The 20,356-nt window shown below is 43.1% G+C and overlaps 1 protein-coding gene across 1 annotated transcript in view; it reads right to left on the bottom strand.

Annotated features, from left to right (window-relative positions):
- The window catches only part of LOC147887886 (uncharacterized), a 66,538-nt gene extending 58,587 nt beyond the window's left edge, over positions 1-7,951 (bottom strand). The window contains exons 1-3 of the mRNA XM_087393972.1: positions 7,794-7,951; positions 7,306-7,520; positions 7,080-7,214 (exon numbers count right to left, since the gene is read on the bottom strand). Coding sequence (XP_087250098.1) covers positions 7,080-7,214; positions 7,306-7,520; positions 7,794-7,929 — 486 coding nt within the window. The 5' untranslated portion in view covers positions 7,930-7,951. The remainder of the gene's footprint in view (positions 1-7,079; positions 7,215-7,305; positions 7,521-7,793) is intronic.
- Between the last annotated feature and the right edge of the window lie 12,405 nt (positions 7,952-20,356).

The following is a 20,356-nucleotide window of genomic DNA, read 5'->3' as shown; positions in this document are numbered from 1 at the left end:
GCGAGGAGAAGGCGAAAGGATGTCAACCGAGCAGTAGGTGCAAAGGTTTCCTCATAATCGATACCATGTTTTTGGCGAAATCCTTGCACTACTAAGCGAGCTTTGTACTTGTCCAGGGTTCCATTTGCTTTGAGTTTTGTTCGGAAGATCCACTTTGTTCCTATGACCTTTTTGTGACTGGGTCGATCGACCAAAGTCCAGGTCTCATTGTGATCAATGCTCTCAAGCTCCTGTTCCATGGCACGATGCCACTCAGGATGTTGAACTACCTCCTGCCAAGTGGCAAGTTCAGAATATACGATATAGGCTGTGGTAAAAATGGAGGCAGTGGTAGTGGAAGAAGCTGTCCGAGTAGAGCGACGAGGATCGGGAGGAGGAAGTTCTAGGGGAACAATCCCGGAATCCTTCATAGTTTGTCGATACCAGCGTGGCAGCAGGTCCTGAGAAGAGGATCGAGGAACGGGAGAAGCAATGGGTGGGGAGAAAGAAGTTTCGGGGGGAGAGAAAGAGGTTTCGGGGGGAACGGAAATAGGTGCGTCATCAACAGGGAGAATAGAGGAATTTTTTAGAACATCTCTTTCATCGAAGCATAGAGCAAGCCCTTGATCATACTTATCCCAACAATCATCCACAATTAAGAAGAAATATTGTGAGCCATTCAATGAAGGAACAGGAGATTTGCCACTAATATCGAGGTGGATTAGACGCAATATCTCACTGGCTCGAGAAGTGGAATGAGGAGGAAAAGGAGTTCGGCTTTGTTTGCCTAATTGGCAGGGACGGCAAATATCTTTGGCTCGAGATAATTGAGGTAGGCCATCAACCAAATGATCCCGAGACATTTCATATAAAGAGTCATAGGACAAATGTCCCAGACGATAATGCCACAACCGTTCTGTGTCAGTTGGATCTTTCACCGTAGCAAGACCATGAAGCCGATGAAACTCAGAGCCGGTATTGGAGGGAGTCTCAAGAAATTGTGTCATGAGGTACAGACCATGAGGTTGGGCTTCGCCCCGAGCTAAAAGGAGTCCCGATGTCTCATCTATGATTTCGACATGCATCTTTGTAAATAGCACCGCGCGGCCAAGAAGGCAAAGTTGAAGGACGGAAAGAAGATTGACCCCTATTGGGGGACATAAAACACTTGATCCACCTGAGCAAGATTGGGGCCTTTGTCGGTATCAAATTTGATTGAACCAACACCACGAATAGGAACGACTGAGTTATTGCCACAACGGACCCCCCCGTTGCTGGTTGGCGAGAAATGAAGAGATCACGATGAGGGGTCATATGATGAGTGGCTCCACCATCCACAATCCAAGGGGCTTTATGGCCACATGGTAGAGTATGAAAAGCTGATCCAGATATGGATGGGGAGGAGTCAAGCTCGGTGATATGGATCAAGGCCTGAGAAGTGAAGTCTAGAGAATCTCCAGTGGACCAATCAGGCAGGCCTTCGGGAGTGATGAAGGGAGGGGATGGGGTGAAATGATTAGTGACATGGCCCTATGGTCTCCAAGGGCCAGCGTTAGGTGGAGGAGGACCACTCCTAGGGCGCCAGCGAGGTGGCACAGGAGTTGAGGTGGGGAGCTGTGGCAGAATGCCTTTGGCTTTGGAGCGACATTCGTCATCAACATGCCCAACTTTCTGGCAATGCTGACAAAACCGGTTCTTTTTGGGAAGGTTGTGCCAAGCGGGTTTAATACCAGAGGAATTATTGGAGTCAGGAGTGGGAGAGGGCTTCCCAGCGCTGAGTTGATCTTTTTGAATCCTGGAGAGAAGAGCCCCCTCTAAAGCAAGAATACTATGTTTTTGGTAGACCTGAGAGTAGAGACGAGCATAACGCAAGAGTTGACATTAGAACTCATAAAAAGTAGGAAGGGAGGGTTGAGAAATGATTTGCTGCATAAAACTAAAGTACTTGGGCGGGAGTTTGTTCAAAAAGAAAGTAACTTGGTCATCCTCGGATTTGGGAGGACCAGTTGTGGCAAATTCAGCAATTAACCGCCGGTAGTCTGCCAGCTTGACCTTGAGATCATCGTCAGCAGTGATCTGGAATTGTTGGAGATCGTGGTCAAGATTGATGCGACGAGTACAATCTCGGGCCGCATAGCGGTCAGTGAGATGTGCCCATCGCTCAGAGGCAAGGTCAAAATGCTGCAATTGAGAGTGAAATTCAGGCAAAAGACCTTGCATGATTTCGACAATGGCAGTGGCATTACGATGTCGCCACGAGCGAACTACCTGATAAGGATAAACATGAGGATCAAGTTGCGGTTCAGTACCTTGAACGAGTTTCCATAAGTCTTGAGAATCAAGCACATGGCGCATGAGATTTAACCAAGTGGTATAATTAGACCCGTTAAAACGAGTCATATCAGTAAAAGCATGTTTGGCTGTTGCAGAGACAGGGTGAGAGGATGAAAGGGAATGATAGGGAGAAGCAACCGGTGGATGCATGAGAGGACTCAGAACAAGAGCGGAGTGAGAAGGCGGGAGAGGCGGCACCACCGGAGGAACAAAACGATTCGGAGAAGGCCCTGAGGGGGAGGGATAAACATGAGAGGCGGGATACGACATGAGAGGGGAAAAGGGGGCAGCGGGAGAGATAGAGGGAAAAAAACTATAGGAGCCCAGTGGCATGGGAGAAGACGGAGGATGAGAAGCCACTGGAGGAAAGATGGCAGCGGAAGATATGTTAGGGATGGGAGGGAAGGAAGAATGAGAACCAAAAGCAAACTCATTGTCTGACGCATTTCTCCTTTCTCGTCTACGAGTGTTCACATGCATGTATGGATCTGTGTCCTCGTGATTACTCGTTCCTATGCCTTGCATAACAGACAGATTTGCACCAAGGGGATAGGGCAACATACCTTGCACTGATTCTTGTGGGATAGGCATTGTCGAATATCCCATTGTCCTTATGCCGGCATGTCCTCTTTCGTCAGGGTATACTTGTTCTTCGTCGGCACCGAACTTGAAATGTTGCTCTGCTTCTTCCGAGTTGAATAGAGGTCCTTGTTGACGTATCGGAGAAAGCCGTGGAGAAGAAGAAGCACGGGGTGTGCGGGTACCTGCTTCAAGTTCCTTCCATTTCTAAAATTCAGCAAATTCTTTAAAGAGTTTGGAGAGGTATTCATCACCTTCGATCCTTGCAGACTCTCTCTCGACATATGACGAGGGTGGTGGTTGAATAGAGGTCGATTCAGGCTGAGATCGCTTTAGGGAAGAAGGAGAAGACATCTTCAGTTGATGATCTATCTTCCAAGCTTTCCAGGTCAAGGCTCAGCAGGTGTCGACAAGCACACCTTGCTCTGATACCATATAAAGAAAGTACTTGGAGATAAATAAAACAACACTGAAGACGAAAGATAGCTGAAGAAGAAATATATATATCACCAAAGGAACTCGATACAAGAGAAGAGATATCTGAGAAAGAAACTGTGGAGGGAGCGAACAGCAGTCCTCCAGAGCAGCCAACTGAAGTGGGCTCTGCACTAGCTCTACAAGCTGGAACTGAACCAGATCTGGGTCAGCAACCTATTGCCAGAAGAGCAAAGGTTTGCTGCAGATCTGGAGGAAATAATACAGCAGCCGGAGAGAAGTAAGTCGATGCTGATCTGAAGCAGCTGCAGGAGAGGATGATGGAGCGAATCTGAAGCAGAGGAGGCAGAGAGGATGCAGGAGCAGAGGCAGAGGATGCTGGAGAGGATGCAGGAGCGGAGGCAGAGGAGGCAGAGATGCTGGAGCGGAGGCAGAGGATGCTGGAGAGGATGCTGGAGCGGAGGCAGAGGAGGCAGAGATGCTGGAACGCAGGTGTGCAGCAGCCTGTTCCAAAAGTGATTTGGTAGCCAGGGGGCTACTGCCTTTTATAGGCCTGACCCATGAGGTCGGCCAGCTGGTCGGCCAATTCTAGGTCGGCCAGTTCTGGTCAGCCAGTAATGGTCGGCCATTTTTGGCCACTTGTTTGGCCCTGGCCTCTGCATTTGGAGATTGCCTGGCTTAACACTGGCTGCACTAAATTGAGTTGACAACGGACATAAACCAATGCACATACAACGCCTTTGCGAACAGCACAAGCTGCTTGGATGTGGGAGATCGGTGGAATGCCAGGAATGCTTCTATCTCCATGGATGATGGCCGACTCAAGTAGTCCTAGAATGGTGAAGGAATCCTGCCACCAATCAAGCACATATGAATATTCTCGGAACCACTGGATATCTAGTAAAAGAGATGTGAGTATGAAGCCACGCTGAAAAGAGGCCTTCTAAACTAAGAAAGAAAATTGTTTGGCCTTGTGTGTGATCTGAGTGTGTAGTTCGGGTGTGAAACTGTCGCAAGCTCATGAGGCACTAAAGTGCACCCCATCTTTTTGGCGAGCTGAGTGGAGATAGCATCTTCGAACTCCCCATATCTAATAAGACAACAAATCGTTGTCCTTTAGCCGTGCCATAGGATTTGACGAGGGCTTTATTTTGCGCACAGCTAGGAGTGCCAAAGCAATAGCAACGGGTGAAGTTGGCACTTTCGCAGCCTTCTCAACCAACCATTTGGGACAATCCTTCTTTCCATGCCCAGCGATGTGGTGGATACTTCAGCCATACCTTGGAGGGGGGTTTGTTAGCACTTAGCCTTGGTATGGCCTTGTCGGTTGGTCTTAGAACTCAGTCAACCCTTAGGTTGACTTCATTGATAAATCATATGGTTGACTTCGCAGCCATATAGGCCACTCCTTTGTACTTTCTTATTATCCATTTGCAAGTACTCACGTTTGCTTCAGCTTGTTGTTTGCTCCCCTGCATTCCACTCCCTTTCCATTGCTTCCCGCACCCAACATGCACTAGATCGAGAGCTGTTGAACGGCAGATCCAAACTGTGAGGACTGCTGCTGGCAGAAGACTGAAGCATGTAAAAGTGGATGAAGAATGAGGCCAAGGGAGCTGCCTTATATAGGCCTTTAGGGCAGATTGACTGACCTTGGTCCGCTGGTCAATGCCGACCGTTTCTTAGAACGCACATGCTTGCACCCACACCTGCACCACTACTCATCGGGCCTCAACTGCATGTACTCTGATTGGTCCAGTTCATACTAATCCACCAACCAAAACGGATGCACCCTGCTGCTCCTTGGGCCTCTCTTTGAGGCAAAGCCCTCCTGAGTGTCTGCTCCCGCTGTGGGTTTTGCATGCCAGCCATTTGTACAAATTGTGTTTGCGAACTTTCTGATGGAAAAGGGCAACTTAGGTTAATAAAAAGTATGGGTGCCATCATTCTCAAACCTGGTTGTAATTGGTAAAACTATAGAGATTGCATTCCATGGGCATCGTGCAAGCTCAAATCCCTAGATGAGCTTAAAAACAAGCCCTGGCAGCTCCAAATGTCGGTTCAAATCTTTGGAAAAGTCAAAACAAGTTCTCACACTTCGTGATTACACTGCAACAATCATTGTGCTGCCTGCTCATCGAATCATCCTATCACAGATTTATGGCATTGTCATATGGTCTAAGCGTTCTCATGGCATGTCATAAATTACCAGCTGAACATAGAACTAGTGCTCTGACAAGCATTCATACAGGACTCAGTCATCACAAGGCACTCAAGGAGAGGTTTGTGGATTTCCTACCAAACTGTTCTCAGCAGACAAAATTTTGAAATCCCACAAAGTAACATTAACCCAAATTTTAAAATTTTGCTATCGCACAGAGGAACATTAACCCAAATTTTAAAATTTTCAGACTTGGAGTATGTCTTTTAAATGAGATTCATAAACGTAACCTGACCACGAAGTCAGTACGTTCTGAAAGTAGATGTCCATGGATGTTTAAGAGTTTTCTTTCACACAAGATCTTATATGGGTTGTCATATGCTTCTGGTTCTTCATCTTGATCATAAACAGCGGCAGAGTGACAGATAGAAGCTTGCATGTAGAATGCATGACCCACTAATGGCAACTGAATTCTATGCTTGTAGTAATTTGCTGCTCATGTGCTCTTTTCATTTGATTGCTGTCCAATGCCCTATCCTTGAGGCAATCTATCATATCCTTCGTCTGTGTAATTATGTAATTATATTCCCTTTTTCAATGCTCATTGGATAAGGTGATATATTGTAGAATTCTTGCCTGTCTGAGCATGTGAAAATGCAGGATATCAAGTTCTTGGACGATCGCTGAGAGACAATGCAAGGCTTAACCTGCAAGTGTCTTTTATGTATTCACTGAGCGCCATAAGGGAGCACGGGACATCAAGTTCTCGGACGACCCACTAAGAGCCAGTACAAGGCCTGGCATGAAGGGTCTTTTATGTATTTATTGAGCGAAGCATTTGCTGGAGTATAGTCCTCCACCCTAGTTGTTAGCCCCTGTTTCAAATATTCCTTGGCAGTGAGTTGGATTCTTTGAAGATAGGTTGGTGCACTTCCAGTTTTTCTTCTGTTTGTTTCTTCCACAATCAGCACCATTGTAACAACACCATAAGATAGAGGGCTTCTCACATTAACCACCCTGCCATAAGACTCCAAGAGAGCTTCTCTTCGTACTGACACCCGAGGTTCAGCATAAATCTAAAGAGAGGAAAACTGTGAGCATGATTGCTGTACAATATTTGATTCAAATTTGAACATTTCAATATTCTTGGTGATGATGTGGTGGGTGCTCATCCTAAGTCACCATATGTGATCTTTTATCATCTGCCATCGCCTCCGTGGTTGTAATACTTTCTTGTATTGGGAGCCTTGCTGCATACTCGAAGAGGATAGGCACGCAATCTAAGCTGATTGAGATAATTCTTTCATCTTTAAGATGCATATACCTAGAACATTCCCAAACTCATCCTCTAAAAGCACAACATCGTGCAGTTTCAATCTCATCTTTAAGATGCATTACCAATCATCTTTTAGAAACGATAATGCCTAGAGTCTATTGGTTGGGAGAGACTAAAAATGAAGTGGTAGAACCAAGCCTGTAGACTCTCCTCACACATGTTATTTGGTATTCTTAAGCCCATGCTTGCTGAATTGCCAAAACAAGCTTTCGATGGAGTTCCATAGATTGTCCAACATAGAATTTATTCCATTACCTGCAAGAGGAGAAGCAGCTCTTTACGTCTTGCAATAAGCCTGGTATCCTCCGATTCCTCTGGAAATATATTCTCGAGAGCTTGAGAAAACCCTTGCCAATCTCTTGATTTCCCCCGAAGGTATTTTAGAACTGCCTGTCCATTGCAGTTTTACTTTGTTGATTATTGCTACAAAACAGTTTCCTGCCACAGCGAAGAAGCCAAAAACAACGCTTAAGACAATTACCTCTGTTTGCACACGCAGCAGGAGATCTCTATTAGCTGAAACAGTTGAATTTCTGTCTGCTTCCTTTCTCAAAGAGTCTTTCATCAGGGCTACCACAAGAGGAATGGCTTGTGCATCAATTTCACCCAGAGCGATAACCTCTTCTAGATATCTTAGAGCGATTTTTTTCTGCAAGCGACTATTCTTGTTGACGTCTGGGATGTAGGTCATAATTTCTGCCAGAACGTAAAAAATAATTTTGATTAGATAACATAATAGCCTAGAAGCGCAGAGGAAACATATTGCAACGCCTGACAAGTCACGTTTTGAGTAATTCATCATGGGCATACAAAATCTAAGCATTTTATGGCAGACCATAAGTTTGTTGTAAACACTGAATTGATAGCAAGGCTAACAAATAAGAGGGAGCAACAATTAAGCCTCACAAGGCAGGTTGGGTACGTTAAGGAAGGATTTGATTCTAAAGCGCGAAATAGGCAGGAGAGCACCTTTGAGGATAGGAGTTCCGACGTCTTTGATATCGATGATGTGCTCGAGGATCCAGAGCCAAGGGACCTCATGGGCGAAGGAAGGCGCAAAGCAATCAGCCATGGCGGGTCTCCAAGCTTGAAACCCCTTCAGCATATAGAGTGGTGAAGCGGATGTTTGAATTTGTGTCAATCTCACCACCTTGTTTTGGTTAATTTCGTATTACTTATTAATTAGAGCCTCTTGGGCAGGTTTGCAAGTTTAAGCACTCTTCACAGCCTGGCCACGTGGCGCGTTGACCGTATCTATCTCCTCAACTGCTTTCTCGCCCCTCCTCTTGAGAGCATGTTCACGCTCGAGAGTTGGTCTCCAAACTAGAATGCTTGGCCAGCTCCTAAGTATATTGTAAGTAGCTAATAATAATAGGCCAATTCATCTAACGGCTTAGAATGCGCCACATGGCTTCATAGGATTTTAGAGTTTCATAAAACGCTCTAGTGCTGGCCAAGTAACCAGGAATTTCAATTTGGGTTCACACGTGGCATTTTTGGAGGGAAATCCCTTGCTCAAGAGCCCAAAAAACCAGTTGCCGACATGGACAGCTTGGTTGCAAACTTGAGCTCCCACCTCTAAGAGCTTGTTCACACGGGGAGGGTGGTTTGCAACCCAGCCTGTTCCTATTGGCAACTAGTTGTTGCTTGAGCCCCTACTCTTGAGGAGGGGCCAACAAAAAAACCATATTTTACCTCCAAGTGAACCCAATTTCAAATTTTTGGTTTGCAAACCCTCCCTTGGCGTGAACAAGCTCAAGTTTTCCCTCCAAATGAACCCAAATTCAAATTCTTGGTTCGCAACTCCCCCCTTCACGTGAACAAGCTCTGAGTAAGGGCTAGCAACAAAACCCGGTTGCTAGCCAGCCTTGATAGGGAGAGTGTGGTTTGCAAACCATCTCTTGCACGTGAACAGGCTCTTAATGGACAACTAATAGGATGCTTGTGTATGCTAGAGTACGACATGATTGTACCTAGCTCCTGGAAGGACTAAAAAGTAGGAACAAACTTGTGTGCATTAATCGTTTTTGTGTCACCACCGCACCTTCTCTAGAATTTCTCTAAAGCATCTTCGAAATTCAAAAGGTGACATGTGTAAAGAGAGAACATTGAGCTCTAGAGAGAGAACGTCATCAATTATATAGTACAGATTAAGGATTACCTTTTTTAGTATTACCTCATCCTTTCATTAAAGCACGGATAGAGTGGCTTTGCCTATTTGTTTTGTTTAGACTTTAGAGACTAGAGTAGTATTGTTTTTTTTTCCTTTTTGTTTTTCCTCACACTCACACACCCATGGCTAACTATGGGGAACCAATAACCCGTGCCCTATGCTATCGAGCAGCTCAGGTGGACGATGGACGCCCAAACTGTTTGAGCTCCCGCTGCTCTACCAAGAGTGTGGAGAAATTGTTATGTCAACCATACTTATGAAAGTGTATAGCTTGGTTATGACAAGATGGGAAACCACAGAGCTAGACGGTGCTTGCATTAATGGTGGCTTAGATGGCTGAGGCCTAGGATCAATCCTAGGCTTAAGCATTAACAAGGAGGTGTAAAGGGAAGCCATATTGAGAGGGCTAATGAAAGGATCATGTAGGACACTTGGCACCAAATGAGCAAGCCAACTGGCAAGCACCAGGCTTGGGAAGGTCTTTAGAGAGAGCTCCACTTGAGAACAAAGTGGAAACAAGGGTGCAGTATGCACGAAAGCACTTGGCTCCAACTTGTGGGTTTACGGGTCTTTCGACATTGTCAATTGTTTAGTAAGAGATAATAAAAAGAAACACTTTGAGGACTCACAAGATCCATTAGGCTTTGCCAAGGTTCTATAGTTATTTGCATGCTCTCACACTTACTACAAAGCCATTGCCCTTTTTTTTTAAATTAACTATAATTATGTCCACTGCCCTTGAAGGTTTTACGAATGATACTTGCAAAGTTTTAATGTCAACTTTCTGGGTTTTTTTTTTTGGCTTTATTTTATAAACAGATTCAGTAGACAACAATCTCTTCACCGGCACACATAAAGCCCGTTAAATAGGCATAAAGCCCGTTAGGCAAGCATAAAGCCCGTTTGGCTGGCATAAAGCCCTTTCAACAGGAAAGCCTTTTTTTTTAAACTGGCAAACTTGCTTTTTTGGCAAACGGCTTTCTAGATAGCAATTTTTTTTCCCAGGCAACAGCTTGAGCAGTTAATAGGCAAATCAGCTTTAGCGCCTTGCTCACAAACGAGCACGCGAGACCTAGATGAGCGACCGGAAAGCTTGAAGTGACTTGAAAACTTGTAGCTGGAGGAAGCCAAGACAATCATTCTAGGGAGAGCTCAAGCATGGAGGGAGAGTGGAGCCCGTGAATTGATTTATAGCCATATTGGAAGGGGGTAAAAAGCACACACAAGCTAAAAGATGAAAAGCCAACAGCCACACACAAGCTAAAAGCTGAAAAGCCAACAGCCATCTAAAAGTAGGTTTAGAACTTTCTGATAAAAATTCCTTAAAAACTAAGAATAATCACAAAAGTCCCACTCAACTCAATCCTAAAGCACTGTCTCTAGGAGAGCCAATGCTAATAAAGGGAACTCAAAGGAGAGTTCACCCTATGCTATGGAAGGGAACTTGACTAGAAATAGAGGGAACTCAAAGGAGAGTTCACCCTATGCTACGGAAGGGAGTTCGAGGAAACCTATGGCTGGGTGGGGAAGCCCTCTTCTTGTATGTATGTAATATTGGTATTAGATCCCGATTATGGTCTCTTCATCATCTAACACTATATTACTAATCTTGGTATAGTCTCGATATTTTGGGAAAATGAAATTGGGAGAGAGAGCCTTGCAGTCTCCCATTTTAGGATCCCTCGTCATATTCTTCTCATCTTTTCTAGCCCATCTTCATCTTCACTCGATCACATCAATTTTGTTAATTTTGGGAATCTCTTGTTTCATGCATATTAGTGGATCTTTGATTTTTTGTTCTAGAGGATGTGTCTATTGTTTCATTAATTTCGGGAATCTCGGGTTGTTTAAGAGGATTTATGTAGTGATTCATTAAATTTGGGAATGACGCATGCTATGATTTTTGTTTATCTTATTTTGTTTATTTTATTTGAGAAAATAATTGAGATGTTTCTTTAATTTTGGTAATGAATTATAAAATTTGGGAATGAGCGGAGGAGCAATACGTTGTTGAAAGAAGATCTTACGGCTCAACATGACATGAACTTATATATATCAAATATATCAAGGAGTTTGAAGGGGCTGATTAGGTCAAATGGGTAGGTTCCAGGGAAACATTGCACCTCCTTCATAGATACCTTTACAATTAGCTCAAAACACTCTACAAACTATCATCAGACACATAGGTTTATAACTTCCAGTAGAGACATGTTATCAAAGATTCAAATACATTTAGAGATGTGCCTTGAAATGGGCTTCGCTGTGATGTAAGCTTTGTAAGAAGTAGAGAAGCAGTTGGAAAGATATGGGCAGTTTACTGGGACGGGGGTAAAAACTTCCATAAACACAGACTGTTTGACACAGAGACTCATAACTTTTTGGGTTTGTATCAAACACAAGATATAATCAATTATGCAATGCACCTTAAAGAGAGATTTGCGTTGATATAACTTTCATCAAAATTGGACCACTGAGCAAAAAGTTATGAGCAAAACACTGCCTAGGGGTCAAACAGTCATGAAAACCACACACTCCTTCTACTGGTGCCGACTTGGGGGAATACTCCCTCCATGCTTAGACTTTATCAACGATCCAAAGCCCATAGAGGTCGACTAGGAGAGAGGAAAGAATGCCCTTTGTGGCTTGGGAAATGGGTGGACCATGTGTGGACAATGAGCGGCCGAGTCAGAAGCACTTTGAAAACTTTGAAAGGAAGAAAAGAACAATGGAAGGAGAGAATACTCAAGGGAGGTAATCTAAAGTGACCTTCATTTCCAATAGAGTCAGACTCTACTCAAATGCAACTCCATATCCTATACACGCAAGGGAGAAAAAGAGGTTTCATACATACAAGAGGAAGCAAGAGCTCTAAGACTACTCATAGAAAGAGAATAAACTAGAGAGATATGGACTCAAGAGTCTACATAAGAGGATATCTGAGAGAGAGAGAGAGAGAGAAAGCTCATGGAAGAGGCTTGAGGAGACTAGAGCTACAGTAGCATCAGGCTCAATGGTAGAAGAGATATTGAACAAGGGATGGGAGGGCTCTTTTTATAGAGATTTTGTCACCCTCCTTCACCCATTTACAATTGCTACCTGTAGATTCCTTTCCCCATCAATCACATAAGCCGGTATGTCACCATCCATGTTCTTTTTGGCTACTCTTGCCATGTGTCCCATCAAAAGATGCTCAAGACTCTTAAAATATTGAGAAAGTCAAGAGTCTCCCCACAGGGACCCTCTCTTTTCCATATGTCCACATCCTCCTTATTCCATATAGGAATTCTATAAGGATTCCTCTTGACTTCACATTCTTCCACAGTCCTCCACATGCCTTCCACACGCTTGAAATGTGATCTCTCTTATATTATTGGAACACATGGACATGAGACCCACCTCTTTATATGACTCAGTCTTCCTATTTTCTAAAAACCCCATAACATCCCATACACAAATAATTCTCACCCCATACCAAGGTATTTATCATTCATACACATGGTATTTACAATGATCCATTCCACTCATCCTCTCAATCCCATACGATATCTTAGAAAATAGAAATAAGTGAGAGCCACTAGGCTATCACTTGATACTCAAACTCTTATCAAACATAGAGAAAAACAATACCAATGACAAATAAAATATATCAATTTTGGCGTCACATCTTTCCCCCCTGAGCATATCCTCTCTAGTAACAGAGAGGGTCTACTGGCCCTCAAGGTGGTAGAGCATAGAAGAATTTAAGGTGATACTCATTGGTGCATCCGGGTTTCACCATGCCATCAACATCCTCAAGCTGATAGGTCCCCTTGGTGAACTTCTTCTTGACTCAATATGGTCCCTCCCATCGGTCGATGAACTTTTTGTCTAGCCGCTTGTCCAAATGGCTATCAAAAAAGGCATCACTCTATAAGCAAAAACTCCCCAAGGTGTGACAAATGATGTCTTCTTTTAATCTTCCTCCCGAATGCGAATTTGAAAGTACCCAGAATACCCATCACATACATAATACATCTCATGCCCTACTACTTGGTCTAGTATTCATGTTGGAATGGCAAAGGAAAATGATCCCTCTTAGTGCATGCATTCAAAGGAAGAAAGTCTACACAAACCCACCACTTATTTTCGTTCTTTGGTGACAACTATAGGAGATATAAATTTTGAATCATCAATAGGAAAGATGAATCCAACCTCAAGTAGTTGTGTTACCTCTTTCTTTATTGCCTTAGCTTGAATCACCCCTAATCGCCTTAAGTGTTGCACAACTGGCCTGCTTTCTGGCTTCAACTCAATCTTGTGCTCCACAAGAGAGACTAGTCGAACCCGTGAATAGCTTGTTGCAAAGAGATATGGGAAATCATCTAACATATCCAAGTACTAGAGCTTCTCACTACCTGATAGAGAACCAAGAAGCTCTTCATTGCATTGGCGTCATTTAGTGTGCTCCACATCTTCCACATGAAGTGTCTCTACAAGATCTTCTTGCACCACCACTTTGTTCCCTTCTGACTTGTCCCGATCATCACCAAGACAAAGACCAAAGGCCACTCCTTCCACCTCACCCTCTAGCTAGACTCCTTGGAGGTACACCCCGTCTCTTCTTCTTCATCGGTTAAGTCAGAGCTCGAGTTAGAGCTCGAACTCTCTGATGTTGAAGACTCCTCCTTGACAACTTCCTCCAGTATTCCACTTTTGAACAGCCTTCACCTTGCGTAACCAAGGCCTTCCCAAAATCAATGGATAGGCACATGCATCTAGCTTGGTAGGGATCACCTGAAAAGTAGTTGGCACAGAAATTCCACATACGTCCACTTCTAGATTCTTCACAACTCCAAAGGTCTTTACCCTAGTGTTGTCATCCAATTTGATGCGATAAGGAGAGGTAGTACTAGAGTATTTTAAATCAGCATCTATCATGGTCTTCTCACCTCACTCATGACATTAATCAATGCACCTCCATCGATGTAAACATTAGAAATCACTTGACCATCAATGATCAAATCAACCATAGGCACATCATTCCCAACATCTATATCTACCTTTTGGACAACATGGTTGGCACCTTTCTTTTTCTTCTTCTTTGAACCCTTATGCTTGGCTTTTCCCATTCTTTCCGTAGTTTTGGAGACAAAGCAAGTAATCGACCAAAGGTGATATGAGCTTCCTTTTCTTTAAGGTCGAACAACAAGTCATAGCTTCCAATGTCTTGTCCTAAAGAAAAGTTTGATTGGCTAATTCTCCTTCTAGATGCCTTCTTTTTCTTACTATGGTGTTCCTCTTCTTGATGTTCCTCATCTACTTCTTCCCTGCTTTCTTCTTCTTCTTTTGCTTTACCACACCCCTGTTTAGCCATCATTACCTCTCTTTCCTCATCCCCTGAAGAAGCTTCTATCAAGGAGACTTGTTTTTCTTCTTTGTTTCTCAATCTAGGATACTTAGGGTGATAGTGACCTTTTTCATTACATTCATAGCAAGCAGTCGACCCCATTCTTATCTCAAGGCCTATCCTCACTCTTTGGTACCCTAGGTTGTCGTGCATTAACCAAATGCAATTTCAAATCAACAAACTCTGCCATCAATTGGGAGATATTATGATCTAACTCAGAGGACTTTTGTACCTGAGGAGTGCCCATTACCTCCACCTTAGAAGTTGAAGGTGTTGAAGACACAAAAGAGGATTCAATCTGTAGAGAAGCTTCTTTCTTGGTCGCACTACAAAGTGCCTCCATGTATGTTGTTGGATCTTTACTCATTACTTTTTAGCAAAGACGAGGCTCCAAAGCCATCATAAATTTGCTCATCTTTAAGTGTTCCATCCCTGAGAGACTTTGAGGGGACGATGATGCAGATGCCATAGCTTGCAAAGCTGTCCTTTCATACTTTGTCCATAAAGTTTCATATCGGATTGCCAACGCAGAGGCCATCTCACCCTCTCCTTAATAGAACCAGTCTAGCTGCAACATCAAAGCATTTGGCGACTCCACTACCCCAAATCTCTACTTCATTGCAGCCACAACTTGGTCCTAGTCCTCCTTAGTAGAGTCCGGCAAGGACTCATGCCAACTCAAGGCTACACCTTCAAGAAAATTGGGCAAAATCTCTACCCGATCCTTCATGGACCATCCAAAAAGCCAGCATCCTCGAACAAAATCCCAAAGATAAGACTTTGAGTCTTCCCCTTGGGTCCCTCGAAACACTGGAATCTTCACCATGATGAAACACAAAAAGGAAACACCAAGATCCAAACAATATCCCAAGTAAGATCGAAACAAGCTCCCACAAAGCCTTAGTATACCAAGACTAACTTATTATGCCAAGACTAACTTATTATGCATAACCACTTGTTGAAAACCCTCCACAATGTGATCCTCAACCAAATCTTCAAAAATAAGTGACCAACCAATACTGTGAAAACATTGTGTATACATGCATTCAAGAATCACCCTTCTCACAATTGGAAGTGCACATAACAGCTTCAAGATCTTGTACTCTTCATCCTTTGCATAGCAAAAGAAGTTGAAAGCATTGAGAATCACCACTCCACTATTATAGTCAAAAAGCACCCAAAGACTCAACTCTTCTTCACAACAAGCTGCCAGTACATGAATCAATCCCCAATCTATCATTGTTCCTCTTGATGGCATTGTTGATTCACTAACTGTTGATGGCATTGTTGATTCACTAACATATTCAAGAGAGTTCTTTGAGGCATCCTCTTTATCACATCAGAAAGCACATGCCTATACTAGGCACAACATGCAATCCATTACACCCGAGATCATTTAGTAAGGTGGGATGAATCACGAAGTCTCCACCAAAAGATGTGACATGAAGTTGGGGGTAATAAACTTCACGCACCTCTTCACTTCCTACTGGTTTCGAGCTGAGTGACAGAGGGAAAGGGACATTAAAAATAAGCTTTTATGCCAAGGGACCACACCATACTTTCCTCCCTTAGATGAGAATGAAGATGGTAACATCACAAGTGATGTTGTACTCAAGCATAGGGAGAAGGAAAGGATCAGCGGAGGCCATAATCTCAGCAAGCCAGTCTGTGCCAAAGAGAAGAGCAATACGTTGTTGAATGAAGATCTTGCGGCTCAACATGACATGGATTGATATATATCTAGGAGCTTGAAGGGGCTGATTGGGTTAGATGGGTAGGTTTCGGGGAAACATTACACCTCCTTCATGGATATAATTAGCTCAAAACACTCTGCAAACTGTCATTAAACATAGAGGCCTATAACTTCCAAAAGAGACATGATATCAAATATTAAAACACATTTAGAGATGCGTCTTGAAATGGGATGTACTCTAATATAAGTTTCATAAGAAATAGAGAAGCGGTCGAAAAGATATGGGCAGTTTACTAGATGGGGATGAAAACTATCATAAACATAGACTGTTTGACACAGAGACTCATAACTTTTTGGGTTTGTATTAGACACAAGATATAATCATGCAATGCAATGCACCTTATAGAGAGCTTTGCACTGATATAACTTTCTTCAAAATTGGACCATTGAGCAAAAAGTTATGAGCAAAACACTGACTGGAGGTCAAACAGTCATGAAAACCACACACTCCTATTGGTGCCGACTTGGGAGAATACTCCCTCCATGCTTAAACTTTCTCAAATATCAAAAGTCCATAGAGGCTGCCTAGGAGCGAGTAAAGAATGCCCTTCATGGCTCGGGAAACGGGTGAACCTTGTGCGCACAATGAGCAACTGAGTAAGAAGCACTTTGAAGAATTTGAAAGGAAGAAAAGAACAATGGAAGGAGAGAAGACTTAAGCGAGATAATCTGAAGTAACCTTCATTTCCAATAGAGTAAGACTCTACTCAAATGCAACTCCATATGCTATACACGCAATGGAGAAAAAGAGATTTCATACATACAAGAGGGGGCGGGAGCTCCAAGACTACTCATAGAAAGAGAATAAACTAGAGAGATATGGACTCAAGACATGCAATGGAAAAAAAGAGATTTCATACATACAAGAGGGAGCGAGAGCTCCAAGACTACTCATAGAAAGAGAATAAACTAGAGAGATATGGACTCAAGAGTCTACATAAGAGGATATCTACAAGAGAGAGAGAGAGAGAGAGAGAGAGAGAGAGAGAGAGAGAGCTCATGGAAGAGGCTCGAGGAGACTAGAGTTACAATAGCATTAGGATCAATGGTGGAAGAGATATTGAACAAGGGAGAGGAGGGCTCTTTTTATAGAGATTTTGTCACCCTCCTTCACCCATTTACAATTGCTGCCTGTAGATTCCTTTCCTCATCAATCATATAAGTCCGTATGTCACCATCCATGTCCTTTTTGGCTGCTCTTGCCATGTGTCCCATCAAAAGATGCTCAAGAATCTTAAAATATTGAGAAAGTCAAGAGTCTCCCCACATGGAGCCCATAGGGACCCTTTTTTTTTTAAATTTATATGTCCACATCCGCCTTATTCCACATAGGAATTCTAGAAGGATTCCTCTTGACTCCACATTCTTCCACATGCCTTCCACACACTTGGCATGTGATCTCTCTTATATTATTGGAATAAATGGACATGAGACCCACCTCTTTATATGTCTCACTCTTCCTATTTTCTAAAAACCCCATAATATCCCATACATAAATAACTCTCACCCCATACCAAGGTATTTATCATTCATACACATGGTATTTACAATGATCCATTCCACTCATCCTCTCAATCCCATACAATATCTTAGAAAATAGAAATAAGTGAGAGCCGCTAGGCTATCACTTGATACTCAAACGCTCAAACATAGAGAAAAACAATACCAATGCCAAATAAAATATATCAAATTTTGGCATCACAGTAGTATGTGGCTCTGATGATAGCAGCATTGGAGGACGACTTGGCAGTGGAGTGGTTCACTACTTGAAAAGGTGTTTGAGTCCCAGCTGAAGGCAGTGAGTAAGGGATAGATGCACTGCAAGCTCTGGCCACACCTCTACATGCTGCATCATTGTCTTATGATGGGACAGTTTTCGTGGCCCAATACTCTTTTAGCATAGGATAGAGTGGGCTCATCAGGAGCCCAGAATGATGAGCACCACTTGGAAGGAAATGAACAAGAGTAGGATGACATGAAACAAGAGCAGAAGCTTGACCAAATATGAAGAGGGAAGAGGAGAAGAGTGGAGATGAGGAGAGAGAGCACACCACAAATGACTAACTGTACACTAGATTTAGTTGAAATTGTAGAATATATACAAACCCTTTTAGAGTTAGGGTTAGGGCATCCAACCCTTTCCTTTATAGCACTCTAGTGGGCTAGTGCTATGCACATATGATCACATGATGCTGAGTGTGGTTTCTCAACACCTTCCCTCAAGATCAACATCATGAAGTAGGCCTTCCCTCAAGATGATGATTCTAGGGAATCGAAGAAGAGCTGAGCATTACATTTTGTCACAACCATTTAATGAGAATGTCCTTCCTCTGTGTCAAACCAAGATCTTGTTGGCGCTTCTCAAAAAGCTCTTTATCAAGTGGTTTGGTAAAGATGTTTGCAACATTTTCTTTGCTATCACAATGCTGTAGTGTGATGTCACCAAGTAACACTCTTTCTTTGATGAAGTGCTTTCTGACATCAATGTGCTTTGTCTTGGAGTGATACTGGATTCTTAGCCAATGCTTGAGCTAATTGATTACCACAGTATATTGTTGTTGGCTTTGATTCATCAAAGTAATATGTTTCTGACAATAGTCTTCTGAGCCATATAGCCTCACATGCACCTATACTGAGTGCCCTATATTTTGCTTCATTTAAAGACAAAGAAACAGTTGGTTGTTTGTTTGACAACCATGATATAGCACCTTGACCAAGGGAAAATGCATATCCCTATGTCGATCTCCTAGTCTCATGATCTTTAGCATAGTCACTGTCACAGTATCCATGCAACCTTGGATGACTTCCTCTGTATTCTATTCTAAACTGTCTTGTACCTCTGATGTATCTCAAGACTCTTTTGGTTGCGTTCTAGTGAGAGTGTTTTGGATTTGCCATAAACTGTGCACGTGAACTTATAGCATAACAAATATCTGGCCGTGTGACAGTCAGATATATATAAGAGATTTGATGAGCTACTGATAGTACTTGTCATTAACGATAGGATTTTCTAAATATTTTTGTTACGGAAATTATATTTCTGATATATCTTGCTTTGGACATTATTATTTTAGTCAAGTGTGACTATGGCAAAGTACTCCATAGGAGCGCACCAGACGCGACATGAATCCTAGTGGATACTTTGTGTGGTTAGTTGGGGATGCCTAACTAGCTTGTGTTTTGCCATGCTAGATGGTTGGTATTGTGGGTGATTCCATGTTAATACTAATGTCACTAGTGTTATTGGTGTTGTGATTGATTATTGTGCTTTGAGTGCGATGATGTTGGGATCGGTTGATTCGGTGACTCGTTCAATCGATTGTTAATAACTAATGTAATTGGCGGCTTGAGCACAGGTGATGGAACTCATAGCGAGGATTGGAGTTAGTGCGAGGGTACCGATCGAGGTGTCGCACAGTGCATTATATATGGCCATGGGCCAATTTTGTATTTGCTTTATTATTTCAAGTTTGAGAAATATATTTTGTAGTGGACATAATTCATTTGTGGGCCCTAAGAAGGCTATGTAAAGCAAATCTTGCATTTTTAGAGTGTGGATTCAAGAAGAAAAATACACCTTGGAAAGAGAAGTTTTGTGGAGGATTCAAGAGGACGTGTACATAATTGGAGCTTGTGAAATCATGGGAGAAGAATCTGAAAGGAAGATTGTTCGCACGTGTAATTTAGGGGCCAACAAAGCCTCGTTGGCCGTGTCTTTATCAATTCCTCTCTACCTAGGGTCCTAGCCTTGGACCATGAACTCTACACATGCCTGTGATAGATGATCTACAGTGAACAACCCACAATAACTAAGAGGAGGCCAGAGGAGCCTAGAGCCCTCCAGAGTGTATTTTTTCCTTCTTTCAGCCTGCGCAACTTCTCGATTAGCTGCAATCGAAGTCACCTCTGGACTCGAGAGTTTCTTGGTCTACATGTGCCCATCTACAGTTACCGCCAATCGACAGTCTAGTTTTTGACTTCGCGTGCGGTGCAGTCTTGCAATTTCATCACATAGTGGCCACCTCCTTTGTCTCTACCAACCTATGTAGCTACCTATTCCAGCCTACTGTACCTCTATCGTTCTGTGCATCCGATTAGCTTTTGCCTGCCTACAGTCTCTTGACCAACGTGTCCTCTCATAGACCGAATTCCAAGGCAGCAACAGCTTCTAGCCCTCGGGCCTCTGTCAACGCAGACAGTTGCAGATTTTGTGCCACCGC

This window comes from Dipteris shenzhenensis, chromosome 22, assembly GCF_047967505.1.
Source record: "Dipteris shenzhenensis isolate YYH24624 ecotype China chromosome 22, Dip_SZ_1.0, whole genome shotgun sequence".
NCBI classification, from domain to species: domain Eukaryota; kingdom Viridiplantae; phylum Streptophyta; class Polypodiopsida; order Gleicheniales; family Dipteridaceae; genus Dipteris; species Dipteris shenzhenensis.
The sequence above is the reverse complement of the archived record's forward strand: the minus strand, read 5'-3'. Positions and strand labels throughout refer to the sequence as shown.